At 36.6% G+C, this 15669-nt stretch overlaps 1 protein-coding gene and 1 long non-coding RNA gene across 4 annotated transcripts in view; one reads left to right on the top strand and one right to left on the bottom strand.

The window, feature by feature from the left end:
* The window catches only part of LOC105554036, a 58667-nt gene that overhangs the window by 15169 nt on the left and 27829 nt on the right, over positions 1-15669 (top strand). Inside the window, exon 2 of the long non-coding RNA XR_001008265.1 lies at positions 970-1037. This is a non-coding gene — a long non-coding RNA (uncharacterized LOC105554036). The remainder of the gene's footprint in view (positions 1-969; positions 1038-15669) is intronic.
* RORA (RAR-related orphan receptor A) overlaps positions 727-15669 on the bottom strand; it is a 150318-nt gene continuing 135375 nt past the window's right edge. For all 3 annotated transcript variants that reach the window (XM_012000271.1, XM_012000270.1, XM_012000273.1), the window contains 3 exons: positions 14117-14227; positions 12437-12549; positions 727-10088 (listed from right to left, as the gene is read on the bottom strand). In XM_012000271.1, coding sequence (XP_011855661.1) covers positions 9924-10088; positions 12437-12549; positions 14117-14227 — 389 coding nt within the window. In that variant the 3' untranslated portion in view covers positions 727-9923. The remainder of the gene's footprint in view (positions 10089-12436; positions 12550-14116; positions 14228-15669) is intronic.

Genomic DNA, 15669 nt, shown 5'->3' with positions numbered 1-15669 from the left:
CTTAGCCGGGTGTGGTGGCACACATCTGTAGTCCCAGCTACTCGAGAGGCTGAGGCAGGAGAATCGCTTGGACCTGGAAGGCAGAGGTTACAGTGGGCCAAGATCGTGCCACTGCACTCCAGCCTGGCGACAGAGTGAGACTCCGTCTAAAAAAAAAAAAAAAAAAAAGCCGGGAATGGTGGCTCACGCCTGTAATCCCAGCACTTTGGGAGGCCGAGGTGGGTGGATCACCTGAGGTCAGGAGTTAGAGACCAGCCTCCAAATGGAGAAACCCAGTCTCTACTAAAAATACAAAATTAGCCAGGTGTGTTGCTGCAAGCCTGTAATCCCAGTTACTTGGGAGGATGAGGCAGGAGAATTGCTTGAACCTGGGAGGTGGAGGTTGCAGTGAGCCGAGATCACGCCATTGCACTCCAGTCTGGGCAACAAAAGAGAAACTCCGTCACAAACAAACCAAAAAAAAGTGCTGTACTATACACCAGTGCTTCCCACACTGTAATGTGCATACAGATCACCTGGGATCCTATAAAAATGCAGATTGATTTAGTAGGTCTGGGGCGTGCTTGGGATTCTGCAGTTCCAACAAAGTCGCAGGAGATGCCGTGCTGCTAGTCTGGACCATACTTACCGAGTCTCTGCTAGACCCTTCACTAGAGGCAACATGTAAGCTAGGAAACTATGTACAGTCCAATTCAATAACCAAGAAAAAAGAAGAAAAGGCAAATGTTCCATTAGAAGCTGAAGTTTTATTATAGGATAACAGTACATAAAGCACATCTAAAATTGATGTGTTCAATGCACTTTTAATAAAGGTAATGTAATATTAAAGGTACAGTTTCTAAGTACAATATAACAACATTCATATTAGAATGAAAATTGGAGTATTTAAAAGACAACATTAAATCTCTCTTTTTTGTACAGCTTGTATTTACAAAATGAATCAAAATATTTTTTTTTTTTTAAATTCAGGACTCAATAAAATAAACAGCTGGAAATAAGCAGACTACTGTAAGAGTGAATTGAAAAGAAAACCCAAGGTAAGTGGAAAGTTGGATGATCCTCTAATAAAGATCATTAGCAAAGTTTTAGTTCAGTACTAGTTTTAGGATTCCCATAAATGGCTTGCATTTTTAGTGTGGCAGAAAAGGAGTTTTTACATACTGTACACAAAACAGACCATATATTCATAGGTACAGTATTACTGTTTCCAAACTTGCATGTATATTTACAGAAGGCTGAGTTTGTTTACTCACACAGAGGTTTGTGAAATTTGTGTGCTTCATCCTCAAGACCTACACACAATTAGAATCAGCATTTCATGTGGTCTTTTTAAATGTGGCTTTAATACTTGGTTGTAGAAGAGAATGTTAACCATAAGGCTTGGCTTACTTTATAAATTTCACAAAACAACCCAGGAAGAAAGTTTTAATTGGGGCACACTTGTTATCATTTAACAATTGTCAAATGCTGACCTGTGCTAGCCATTGTGCAGACGCAAAGAGATACATACAATCTCTACCCTCAGGAAGCTTAGGATGCTAAATGGTGCTTTAAAAAAAAAAGGTTTCAATCTCTTTCCAAGCGAGGCAGTTAAGGAATGATGTGATTTATATTAAAAGAGATTTCTCCCTCAACTGTAGCCAATCCACTTTAAAAGGTTAACTACTAGCATTAGCTCTCATTAACCACACAATTGCATTTATAGTTAAGGTAACAGCAACTCTTCCACAAAAATGGAAAATGTCTAGAATTGTGGGTAAATATGCAGTGCATGGAAGCCAATAATCATGGCTTGAGAATTTATCACCTTCAATTACAAAAAGTGCAGTAAACAGAAACATTTGCTCTACATTTATAAATTGCTCAAAAATCTTTGCTAAAGATCTTACAAATTCAGTAATATTACAGAACAATTCTAATCAATATTTAATAAGGTTAACTACATCCTTAGTTAGATATTTGATAAACTTTGCTTTGTAATAATGCCAATAGATCTTGGGAGAATGCGTAGAAAGGCTTAATTAAGCTCATTATTAAATAACTTTAAAAATGAAGGTCCTTCACTCAGTTCATGGAACTGGTTGAGGTTATATTGAAACAGAACATCCCGTGTCGAATTTGCTTTATGGCCCATGTTCTGGCAGAGGACGTCTCCATCCTTCTCATGACTCAGGTAGGAGGGGAAAGGTTTATTCTGCCATCAAGCCATCTAGGATATTTTATATAAATGCCTATTATCTATAATAGGAGCTAAGAATACAACTCTGTTAGGTGCCCATAATATAATTCCTTAATAAGAAAAAAAAGTATATTACTCCATTAAACAAGTTTCTTTAGGATCTTGAAGGCCTGGCAAATTATTTTTCAGCTTAGGAGATATGCTATAAAGCCAAGTAGCAAACATAAAGTAAATGCTAATAAGTTTCCATATAGCCATATTTATAAACAAATTCACCCTATAGATGTCAAATATCCATACTAAGGAAGTAATTTTATCCTAATTAAATACACTCTAGAATAATTTATATAACGATATTATGTATTTAAAGAGAAAAGCATGTCCCAAATCCAGCACTCTGATACAGCTGCCAGTTGGGCATAGGTAGATATATATATATATATGTATATATATACAAATATATAGTTATACTCAGTGAAATTAACAAGACCCAAAGGTGGTATTGTCTAGGAGTAAAAGGGATATTTTTTGTTGTTCACAAAAGTAACTTGTCTAGCACCACACATCAGAAAAACACAAAAATAGCACACTCTAGTTCTAAACAGCTATGTCTAAAATAGATTATATAGTAAAACTGGTATTATACAGCATATTGTGGATTTGATAAACAGATAAATATTTGCACTGAGTAGGCTGTTTATAATATAACATTTTCTTATCTATACAGAATGAAAGCCAAAAAGTTAACTGTATAGAGATGTGCAGAACAACATTAAATATTATGACTCAAAAGCAGGGACAGGTAAATTTGAAAGAAGAGTAAGAGAGAAAATGTTTACAGGCCATTACAAGTTCTTAAGTTAATAGTAAATAAGGAATCGATTGCTCAAGTTGAAGAAAGCAGTAAACAAGAGATTGCATTTACATGCAGATGTCTAAAATTTGTATTTTTTAAGTCTATGCACAAAAGTCATTTGTTTTATTGCTTGACATTCAGTTATGGCTAGATTATTTAACCTATTTTTTTTGTACTTTGGAAACAAGAATATTGTTAAAGGTGCCATAAAAATGGACAACATTGAAAACGGTTTGCAAATAAACCACCTAACACTGCAGTTCTTTATACATATTAAAAGCCTTGTCTGGGGTTTGTCATATGTTAAATATTATTTAAACTGGGAAAATATGTTGTAGCTTGAAGCCTCCCATTGGCCCAAACATCCAATACAAAAACACATCTCCACAAAAGGAGCAGGCAGACAGTACAGGTACATTTATAGAAGCAGCCAGCTAATGTCCTAATGTTTAAAAATTTACCACTGTTTAATATGAGATTTCAGACTGTGTGGATAACAAGAGAATTTTGGATTCAGGAAGATGTATACAGTACATATGGATTTTTTTTTTTTTTTTGTGAAATCATTTTCACTATATTGCTGAAGAATTATCTGCATTTACATATGCAATCTGTTCAGTGACAAGTTCCTAGAAATAGTATTCATCCACATTAAAGTAATAATGATGAAAAAGGAATCACACATGAACACTGGAGAGAATTTAGTTGTTCTTAGAGAACAACATAATGGCATGTGCAGCATGTCAAAGCTAATAGCAAGTTATCTTTCATTAGTTCTTAGAAGGATGAAAGAAAAAGAAGTGTGGTACTGCTAATGTGGCAAAGTACACTAAATGTAAACAGCAAACACAGATTTTCTAGGCATCTATTTAAAATATTCATATTCACTTTCTCAATATAAGACTCCATGTTATGTTGCATCACTGAAAAAAGGTTGTTTCTATTTGGATTGAATATTCTGTCATTCATTTATACATAAATGACTGAATGTATTTATTGCTCTAAGTTCTGAGGGTTTGGTTGAACATGGAGATCCCCCCTGCCCATCTAGGATGGCTACTTGGTATGAAGTCAGGCTTCTGGATTCTTTTAAAAATTATTCTGAGAGCCTGACAACACTGATCTCACCTACACAGACAGACAGACAGATCCAGAAGTGAAACCAATTGCACTGTGGAGACATTGTTAGTCAGTCTTCTCATCTCTTAAAAATAAATAGCAAGAGGAAGGTCTCTATAATAAAATCTGATTGAACCTCTTTACTAATATTATATTTAGGTACAGAATAGAAGACCTGTATCATAGACTATTACCAATAGATCAAGATTTACTGTTGCAATTGCATTTCTGGGCACATTACTTGATCTATAATATGAAGTTGTTTTCATGGGGTTCTATATCATAACTTTATAAGAAGAGGCAATCACATGTAAAAATGTCAATAACGTGTGTGTGTATACACACATATACAAATACACACAGAGAGGAGAGATTTCTACTGGTTTCCATATTCTTTATTATCAAAAACAACATGGTAAAGGTATCCTTTTCATCTTATAGACATGGGAAGTTTTCCCAGATTACGTTCCTCTGTCATAGTAAGAAAATATATAAATCTTCTTGTGAATGTGTATCCCAAGATGGAAGAATCAGAGCCAACAATTACATTGAACTTCTTTGACTTTATGGAAAGTAATATGTGGAATATGATAACAAAAAAATATAACATGTAACACTAAATGTTGGCTCGAGGTGCTGCTGTCATACAGGCAGGTTTTGTTTTGTCTTTAAACATTAGCTCTTGTAATGCATCAGATATAAACTACACATGTAGAAGTAAGAATTGTTTTCCATGAAGGAATTTTTGGTTTGCTTCTAGAGGAGAACACATGAAAACAATAGTTAATTGCTGGTATTTTGTAGTTTATCTTTTACCTATATCACTATACTGATAGGCAGGTCTCTCCTCTTATTACTGGTTTTAAAAATTTTCATCCTTAATATGTAGAATTTGAAATAGATTTTAACATATGATGCTATATATATATTTATCATGAATATTTTAATTATTAGAGAAATGGTAACTGGAATATGCAAGGACTATACTTTGAATGATGCTCTTTGCTGGTACATTATCTATTAATTTATCTTTTGAACACACTGGCATAACTTTGCTTTGGAAGTTATTCAGTGTTTTGAAACACAAGACTGAAGAGCACATCAAGTTCTGAACTCAACAAAATGAGACGAGAGTAAAGAGTTTACATACACTCAGTTCTATATAGTTCACTTGTGCCTTGGAGGGATAGTATTATTATCATTATTATTAATAATAAAAAACACAATTTGTCCCAGTAGTACTGGCCACCCTGTTTTAAGAGTTTTAGGAGATCCCTGAGCACATTGTTTCTGACTCTTAACCCCAACTCCAAAATGATAGGGCTTCTATCGTTGATATCAAGATGGATTGTCATTCACAGTAAGTCAATTATAAGGTGCTTATTTACCCTTGTTTTTCACCAATCAGCACAAAGAACTGTCAGAAAATAACTTTTTATTATTATCTTAAAATAATAGCATTGGAAGGACATATGATTTAAACAATCAATGTTTGAAACAGTGGCTTTAGGATTATTATCTGGCTGCCCCTCAACAATAAGAAGTGATTCGATCGACATTCCTTAGCCAAAAACAAAAGGCAAAACAAAACAAAAAAAAACCCAAAAAACAAAAACCCCAAAAAACTGTACAAATATGTATTTTTCCCTGAGGGATCAAGGTACACCCGCAAGTGCTCTATGTACATATTGCACTAGAGAGGAATGAAGAACATGTGCAAAAAAGCAACAATGAGAAAAGCTTACATACTACTTAAACCTTTTCATGAAAGATACTACTAGGTTTTGCATTTTGGAATGTCGGAACACAACAGCTAGCTATTCCTTAGTCTAAAACTAAAAACACACATTTCTACTATGGCACATTCAATGAAATAAAAAGTTTTCCAAAGACAGATAGACAAATTCCATCAAGAAAATAATACAAAGTTTGTTTGTTTGTATTTTTTTTTTTAGAAAATTACATTACTTTCTTTCTTTGTTTCACATTACAAAATCTTTTTTTCTTTACACAAATCACATTTTATTGCAGGAATATTTCAAGTGCCATCAAATATTTATAGAAGGGTTAAAAAAATAGAAGTCTCTCTAAAGTGGTCCAGACAAGGCTTTGTATAGAATAAATCTTTTTTTTTCCCCATCTTCTAGTTTTGATTTAAGTATTTTGAATACATTTTCTTTTCCATTGACACTTAGTAGCCTAGAAGCGGTCCGACGCACACACATCATACACATGCAAATCTCACACACACACACACACACACACACACACACACACACACACACACTCCTTCCTCACCTGACTCTCAGCCCACCCCCATATGCTCACAGATAACTGGGTATCCACACTATAAAGAACAACCAAACTTAGAAGCAGTGTCTTAAGTCACGTTTTTCTTAAGTTAGAAAGGGTGAATTAGGATGCTGAAGACTTTAAAAAAAAATCCAAAGCTTTAATACAAATTAAGATGCTGAACACTTTTAAAAAAATCCATAGCTTTAACACAATTTGCAAACTGTCCAAAAAGCACTTTCATCTGTACTTTTGTTTGCATTGTGACCAAGGCCAGGTTTTTCACAATATAATAACCATTTGGACACCAGTGGAACAGAAGGTATTCAGGCTTTGTACAAAAGCCTTATTTGCCTTATGTAAAAAAAATTGTATAAAGGCATTATAGCAGCGGGGCTGACACTGATGTGGTTCTAATCCTTAAAATATTGGAGATTGAAATTTAGGAAACTTTAATTATAAGAACTATTTAGGATAATTGTTCTGCTATCACCCAAGTATTTTATAGGTCACATAGGTGTTTTTATAATAATGAAGAAAGGAAAATACAAAGTTTTTCACATCCTTTTCTGAGCTCCATATTTTTTTTTTAAACTGAATTTATTGTTTAACATCAGATCCCAACTTCGATCCAAAGAGTGGTCAGTTGTTTTCTTGTTTCACGGAGCATGTCTCTGTCTACTATTCCATTCCACTATGTCAATCAGTGGACTTGGCTCTTAAGCTCCACCCCTGCTTTCCTTTCAGAAACACCTAGGAAGAAGCATCATATTACCTATCTTGGTTTACCATAAAAGCAATGTCACCATGGCATGACTATTACTGAGGTTAGAGCATGAGTTTGTTTGTTTGTAGCTACATGCAGAATCCTTTCTGGGAAAAGGAATTTCTTTTAAGTTCAACATTATGTTCTCTCTCACCCTTAGAGAAATTTAATTAGCTTTTATTATTTCACAAATGGACACTGGAATTAGGTTTAGTTGCTCTTTAATGCGCTAGCACCTGAGGCTGGTCATATTCAGAAAGCTTTGGTTAAAAAGAAGTTAATATACTTTAATAAAACCATCCCCAAATTTAGTGAATCTGAATGACAACAAAACAAAACCAAAACCAAAAAACCAAAAAAACAAAACTCAAACAAAAACAAAACACCATTTCCCCTCAAAGGAGAAATAATAGAAAAAAAAATGGATGAATAAATAACTGAACTAAGCTTGGTACTCTTTTCAGAGTATAAATACTATTGATCTTTAAAGGAACTATGCTTACTTAAATTAAAGATTTGATTTAACCCTTCTTGCCCCAATATAAATACTATATGCTGACAGTTAGCATCTCTCTATAAACACATAAAATTTTACATGCCTGTAAGAAATTTAAAGGAATATTACTCTTATCTTCTATTTATGGTTAAACTCTTACTATGTTTTTGAAAAAAAAGTTGGATGTTATTTAGGCTTCATACACACATCTGTGTGAATAATACCTTCCCCTTTTCCAAGTCCCTCAGGAAACAAGTCAGAAAAGTCAGTGGAGTTAGAAACAGAGTGAAGTGCTCTGGGAAGCCCATGCTGGTAACCCAGCATGACGTGAAGAGCTGCAGTTCCTGTAGAAGATTCCACAGGGACCCCAATGGCAGAGGAGACTATTTCTCAGACATAAAGGGCTGTGTGGAAACTCCTACCTTAACACCCATCGGAGATGTTCCCTTTTCTGTACAAAATGGTCTTTGACCAGTAGTTTGAATCCCACCCCTAGTGCGACTAAAATCATCGTCTAAATGCCTACATTCCCAAAAGGTCACTTGTTTTTAAAATATGCACACCTGTTTTCAGGCTGTTCCTTTCCCCTTCCCCTACTAGGGATTATATAAAAAAAAAAAAAAACCATGAAATTAAACAAAAACAACTCAGTATTTCTCACCTGAACACACAAGCCAAATAATCTTCTAAATATTTAATAAAATAAATTACAGTCCACAGTTTCCTAGTGAAGATAAATACAAGAGTAAATGTTTGCAGCTAGCATCAACTTCACTTTAAAGGCTTAAAGTATTTAATATTTAAATAAGAGAAACTGGTTCAACGTTGTATGCTTCCCTCACCCTCCTATCCATCGTTTTTCAAATATGAAGAGCAACATATAGCATCTATTGACAACAAATCTAGAATCAGTTCACTTTGAGATAAACTCATAGGGTTCCTAGATTATACCAAGAACATTTAAACATTCACAGAGTAAATGCTTCATGTCCTCACATGGGGAGTGTGCGTTTGCTCGAGATATAATCTTTGGGTCCTTCTTATAATAAAAGCTAGATTCCAATAAATATTCTGGTTATTGATTTGTTCTCAAAGCATAAGAATTCCAAGTTGAGACCGAGTCCATATTTAACTACCGAATTGTGTAAAATGAGCTTCCCCTCCCTTGCCTCCATGAGGTGGCATTTTAAAAAGCTTTAAAAACAAAACAAAACAAAACAAAAAAAGAGCATGATGGTATACGTCCACCGTGCCAATCAATCATTCAACTTTGTATGAAGCATAAACACATCTATCCTTAAACTTACCAAAAAGCAAAGTATAATTTAGGGAGAGTTCCGTTTCTCATTCCAAATTCACATGTTAAAAAAAAAAAATCCAACGTGGTGATTTCTAGATATGACCAGCCAGTCTTTTAAAAGTAATTTTGTAAACAGCAGCATAAATACCTCCCGACGTACCTTCCAAGCCTTCTCAGTTAAACTTGTGTTTCTGGTGCACATGCGACACGACAGTGAACACGCTAGCATTTAATTTAAAGAAAAAGGTGCAAAATGAAAGTGCCTTATCAATTCAACAGGAAAAGCTACACCAGTAACTACATTTTATATTACTTAAAACAATATATAAACAATATCTCTTTTAGCTATATATAGTCTTCATGCCCATTTACCCTGTAATATATTATAATGCTATTGTTGCTACTACTATGGACCCTTTTCATGCCATCCTGCGGACTGGCAATAATCGGTGAAAAAATAAAAACTTCCTTCATGAAACAAAGAACCAGTTGTGCAAAGTAATGCCGCAACCTCCGCTATGCACACCAGTCACCGATTATTGCTGGACTCTCTGTTGTTACTGACAGATTGCTGACTCTGTAGAAAGTCTGTGGGCAGTGAGCTACAAGAAAAGGAAATCCTCCAACTTTAGTACCCTCCTTCTGTTGTAAACAGAGGTCAACGATCAAGAAGTCAAGACAGAAAAAGGGTCCATATCTGTAGGCATAATGGAAATCATATGCATGAGAAAAACAAGTTCAACTTTTATTTGTTTTCATTGTTTCCCCTCCTTTGCCTGACCCCGATCACCAAAAGATGTGCAGTGTGTGGCGCTCCAGGTCTGTGCAGGGCCATATAAAGTGTCTCGGTTAATTTTTTTGTTTGTTTTTCATGTTTGTACTTCAGACATTCTAGAAGTGCTTAGGTGATAACATTTACCCATCAATTTGCATTGCTGGCTCAAATTCTGAAGTGAACAACTCCTTGTATAATGGAGGAAAATGAAGTCGCACAATGTCTGGGTATATTGCTTTAAATGCCATTAGCTTTTCTGTATGTCGTCCACATAAGGCTCTTAATGTAGACACCTTGCATATTAACTGTAAGTGGAAGAAAGGACACACTGTCAGGCAAGAACAGGTATTAGCATCAGAGATCAGGGAATCTGAATGATCTTTATGACATTGTTTATAATGGTGAAACACCCTTAAAGCAACTTAAACATCTTGTAGCAGAGGATTGGTAAAAATAAATGATGGCTGGGCGCGGTGGCTCACACCTGTAATTCTAGCATTTTTGGAGGCTGAGGCAGGTGGATTGCCTGAGCTCAGGAGTTCGAGACTAGCCTGGGCAACACGGCAAAACTCCGTCTCTACTGAAAAAAAAATTAGCCAGGCATGGCAGTGTGCGCCTGTAATCCCAGCTACTCAGGAGGCTGAGGCAGGAGAATTGCTAGAACCCGGGAGGTAGAAGTTTCAGTGAGCCAAGATTGCGCCACTGCACTCCAGCTTGGGTGACAGAGTGAGACTCTGTCTCTTAAAATAAATAAATAAATAAATAAGTAAATAAATGATGATATAGTCATGTCATAGAATGCCAAGTATACATTAAATATGATTTTCAAGATGAATAATTTAATAACTAGAAAAGATGTTCATAAGCAAAAGTTGGCACAGCTTGTCAGCAGCAGACTAATACAGAACCCAAGGCTCTTGACTTCTCCTTCTACTCCAAGATGCCTTCTCTCTACTTGCTGGAACCCTGCCCTTTACCACTGTGCAAAAAGAAGATGTCTGGTGATAGAGAAGCAGGTGAAGGGCAGTAGTGGGTGGATAGTGAGGGCACTGCAACCAGAGATGATGGCATACTCTACACATTTTATGCAGAACTGGCACTAGTCAACTCCGATAACTACAAGTTTCTTTTCGATAAGAAGTTTTGCCTGTAATAAAGCAATGCTGGGTCTGAGCAAAATAATCGAGTCAGAAGACCTGGATGGAGGTCCCAGCATTGACCATTTACCAGCTGAGGGTAATGACACAATTTGCAAAATTACTTTCAGATTCCACAGCACCTCACAAAGGCAAACTGCTTATTATTTTCACCCAGAATAACCTTCTCTAGGAAATGTTTTCACCAGATCTTGTCTACATGTTAAGTGCTGTTTATAATCAGAGATCATAATGGTACCGTTGCATTTGGGCAAAAAGATGGAGAAGAGAGTGAAGCTCCTGACAGGGCTCTTCCCTTCCACTTCTCATTCCTGCCCCATGTCCTCATTTAACAGGTGCAAAATCAAAAGCAAAACAGCAATTAATCCCCAGTTACCCTTTTCTGACCTAACAGGTGCGAAATCAAAAGCAAAAACAGCAATTAACCCCCAGTTATCCCTTTCTGATCTAACATAACTATAAAGGAGAAAAAAAAAAAAACCAAGCAAACAAATAAACAAGAAAACAAAACCAAAAACCTCTCACATCATCTCACACAATAAAATACATAAGAAAGAACAGGGCTGATTTTTCTAAGACCAAATACATACTACTAGCAGTGGCACTGACGGATATTAGCACATTTAAAAAAATGGCATTACAATCATATTTTTATTGTGAAAGATAATGATAGGTAAAAATGCAACCTTATGCTTTGAATACAGAGTAGTGATGGGAAATTGACAAAAATGCAGAAGTCATTTACTGTTGATGACTAATGAATTTAATGGAAGTGGAACTAATATTAGTATATATGGTCATTCTGATTAAGTCTTTTAGTCCTTTATAACTTCTTTCTAAATTCAAAGATTATAGGCTGGGCACAGTGGTTCACTCCTATAATCTCAGCTCTATGGGAGGTGGAGGAGGGAAGACTGCTTGAGGCCAGGAGTTCGAGACCAGCCTGGGCAACATAGTGAGATACCCATCTCTACAAAAAATAATAAATAAATTAGCCAAGTGTGGTAGCACATACGCCTGTAGTCTCAACTAGTCAGGAGACTGAGACAGGAGGATCTTTTGAGCCCAGAAGTTCAAGGTTGCATAGAGCTAGGATTGGGCCACTTCACTCCTGCCTGGGAGACAGAGTGAGACCCTATCTCTAAAAAATAAATAAATTCAAAGATTACTTTTCTAATTTATGTCAGTGCAGAATATTAACTCTGCTTTATGTCCAACTTTGATGGAAGAGAATTTCTAGAATGTAACTTTTTTTCCTATATTGCCTTATTGTTGCAGGACACTTTGTAATCAATGATAAGAAGTATAATTTAGACTGAATAATGAGTTTTGGCTCAACAGAATTTTACTGAAATGGAAATTTATTTCTTTTTGGTAGCCTGTTGCTTTCTGATACTTTTGGGAATTGGTCGTATGACTTACATGACCATACTGGCAGCATGATTTGTGCCAAGGGATAGTTCAGGCCATGCCAACCAGAAGCCTTTGGCACTCACCTTTGTTAGTATTCCATCTTCTCGGTGATTCTTCTGTAGGACGTGTTGAAGAGCTAGCTGAATTTTCTGTTGCAGTTTTTCAATTTTTACCTTTTCTTGCAGCCATGAGCGATCTAAACATAAAAAAATGATATTCTTTAGCATTCCTCCGAGATGGTGTCAAGATCCCCCTTCTCCGGATGCTTTTGATACAGATAATTATATCACAATGAATATTTAGAGACTCAGAGGTCAGTTTCACTCCTCTTTCAAAATTTCTCCTAATGGAATGAAAAGTGATCTAAGGAAGTCACAAAACAGGGTGTTAAACCTTTCCATTTTACCAATACATAAAGGAAGGATCCTTCCCTTCCAAAGGATAAACAATTAAATATGAGGCCATACTCATATGAATGCAAATGAAACCATCATGGCCCCTCGGGACGTTCTAATAATCATACTTCGGAATGAAATATTCATTATCAATCCTGCTAGCTTTTCTGAAAAATACAAAAGTTTTCTAGTAATCTTTGTCAACTAAAATTGTCAATAGAATTCCAAGTGACAGGCCGGGCACGGTGGCTCTCGCCTGTAATCCCAGCACTTTGGGAGGCCGAAACGGGTGGATCACGAGATCAGGAGATTGAGACCATCCTGGCTAACACGGTGAAACCCCATCTCTACTAAAAATACAAAAATTAGCCTGGCATGGTGGCGGGCGCCTGTAGTCCCAGCTATACGGGAGGCTGAAACATGAGAATGGCGTGTACCCGGGAGGCGGAGTTTCCAGTGAGTGGAGATCACGCCACTGCACTCCAGCCTGGGTGACAGAGCGAGACTCCGTCTCAAAAAAAAAAAAAAAAGAATTCCAAGTGACTTAAGGGTGGTTAATTTAGGATACAGTTTTTATGTGTAAGTTTTCCAAATAGAAGGTAGTAACTTAGCAAAGAGATGATCTCCAAACATGCTGTACTGGTTGAAAACACAGATTAAATTCAGATAATCTAGTGGATGACATCTAAATGGATTTTAACGAAAAATAGGATGTCTTAAAAATCACGTTATCGGCCGGGCGCGGTGGCTCAAGCCTGTAATCCCAGCACTTTGGGAGGCCGAGATGGGCGGATCACGAGGTCAGGAGATCGAGACCATCCTGGCTAACCCAGTGAAACCCCGTCTCTACTAAAAAAATACAAAAAACTAGCCGGTCGAGGTGGCGGGTGCCTGTAGTCCCAGCTACTCAGGAGGCTGAGGCAGGAGAATGGCAAACCCGGGAGGCGGAGCTTGCAGTGAGCTGAGATCCGGCCACTGCACTCCAGCCTGGGCGACAGAGCGAGAATCCGTAAAAAAAAAAAAAAAAAATCACGTTATCCTGGAGACTGGTGTTAAGAAAGGCAACCCTATTCTACTACAGCATTTCTCTTGGTATCAGGAGGTTAATTCTGGACTGGATTTTATTCAATTCTCATTTCTTTACATTTTATCTGAAAGGCATGAGGTTTTCTTAAAAGAATATATATTTGTGTTGGGGGGTGGAGAAGAGAGGGTGTTATTTGAAGACTTAAAATCCAATTTAATAAGGGTGGAGACCTCTCTTAGTAGCTCCCAAATATTTTACAGCTATTAAACGTATGGACCTTGTAAAAATTCTTTATCTTAGACAATTCTAAAACTATTTTTATTTTTATTTGGTTATCTTACCTGCTGACATCAGTACGAACGCAGAAAATAATGCAATTTCATCTTCAGTCAGGTGCATAGAACATAAACTCTTTCCAAATTCAAACACAAAGCTAATAAAGTCTTCACAACCTGCCAGAATGAAAATAAAGACAGTTTAGAAGTTTGGTTATTGTCTTAGGAGAAAAACCTAGGTCTTAGGTTTTCCTAAAGTTCTCCTAAGACCTATAGGAGGTCTTAGGAGAAAAACATGGGGAAGATGAAGAGAGATCTAGTAGTTGAAGAGCAGAAGGAATAGTAGTAGCATTTCTACAGTTTAATAGTTTAAAATCTTAAAAGAAAAATCTGTTTAGCCATCACCACTACCTTCCATCATATCACCACCACTGCCACCACTTCCATCACATCACCGTTACCACCATCATCCTCATTCAAAATAATGAGATTGAACTTTTGTTGTGTGATTACTATGGCAAGTATTGCTCTAAGATATTTCTTTGGGTTTCTTCTTCTTTTACGACAGTTCTATGAAGTAGGGATTATTATTCCAATTTTAGAGGTGAGGAAACTGAGAGTTGGAAAGTAATGCACCTATGGTCATACAGGTAGAAAGTACAACCTAAGAAGCAAAGCTAGGCTGCCTGATTTCAGAGCCTACACTTTTTTTTTTTTTTTTTTGAGATGGGGTCTTGCTTGTCTCCCAGACTGGAGTGCAGTGGCGCGATCTTGGCTCACTGCAAGCTCCGCCTCCCGGGTTCACGCCATTCTCCTGCCTCAGCCTCCCGAGTAGCTGGGACTACAGGCGCCCGTCACGTCGCCCGGCTAGTTTTTTGTATTTTTTAGTAGAGACGGGGTTTCACCCTGTTAGCCAGGATGGTCTCGATCTCCTGACCTCGTGATCCGCCCATCTCGGCCTCCCAAAGTGCTGGGATTACAGGCTTGAGCCACTGCGCCCGGCCTCAGAGCCTACACTTTTAACCTATAGAGTCTAGTAGTCACATTCTAACTGATATGTTAAATTAACTCGTTTTTGTTTTCAACTCTATTTCATCTGAAACATTCTTAAAAATGTTAACAAATGACACATTATGATAGTAAAACTATTATAACTATTTACCAACCTGAAAACACAGAATGTGAAAGTCCCCTAAAATAATAATCCATTTTCCAAAAGACTGGTTAAGTCTGGTGTCTATTCCTTCAGATTTGCATATTTTACATACAAATGTATATATTTAAATGACAATGTGCTACATGACAGTTCATTATATGTATCTTCTGTCATGTAACTTTTTAAAAAAATCACTCATTTTAGATACTTATCCATTCTTCTTAATAACTATATTCATTTTATTTAAATTATAGAAATCCAAAATTTATTATTATTAATTATTTTGAGACAGAGTCTTACTTTGTCACCCAGGCTGGGGTGCAGTGGCACGATCTCGGCTCACTTAAACCTCCACCTCCCGGTTTCAAGTGATTCTCTTGCCTCAGCCTCCTGAGTAGCTGGGACTGCAGGCGCGCACCACCATGCCCAGCTAATTTTTGTATTTTTAGTAGAGATAGGGCTT

This window comes from Mandrillus leucophaeus, unplaced genomic scaffold, assembly GCF_000951045.1.
Source record: "Mandrillus leucophaeus isolate KB7577 unplaced genomic scaffold, Mleu.le_1.0 Scaffold623, whole genome shotgun sequence".
NCBI classification, from domain to species: domain Eukaryota; kingdom Metazoa; phylum Chordata; class Mammalia; order Primates; family Cercopithecidae; genus Mandrillus; species Mandrillus leucophaeus.
This window is presented reverse-complemented; position numbering and strand designations above follow the sequence as displayed.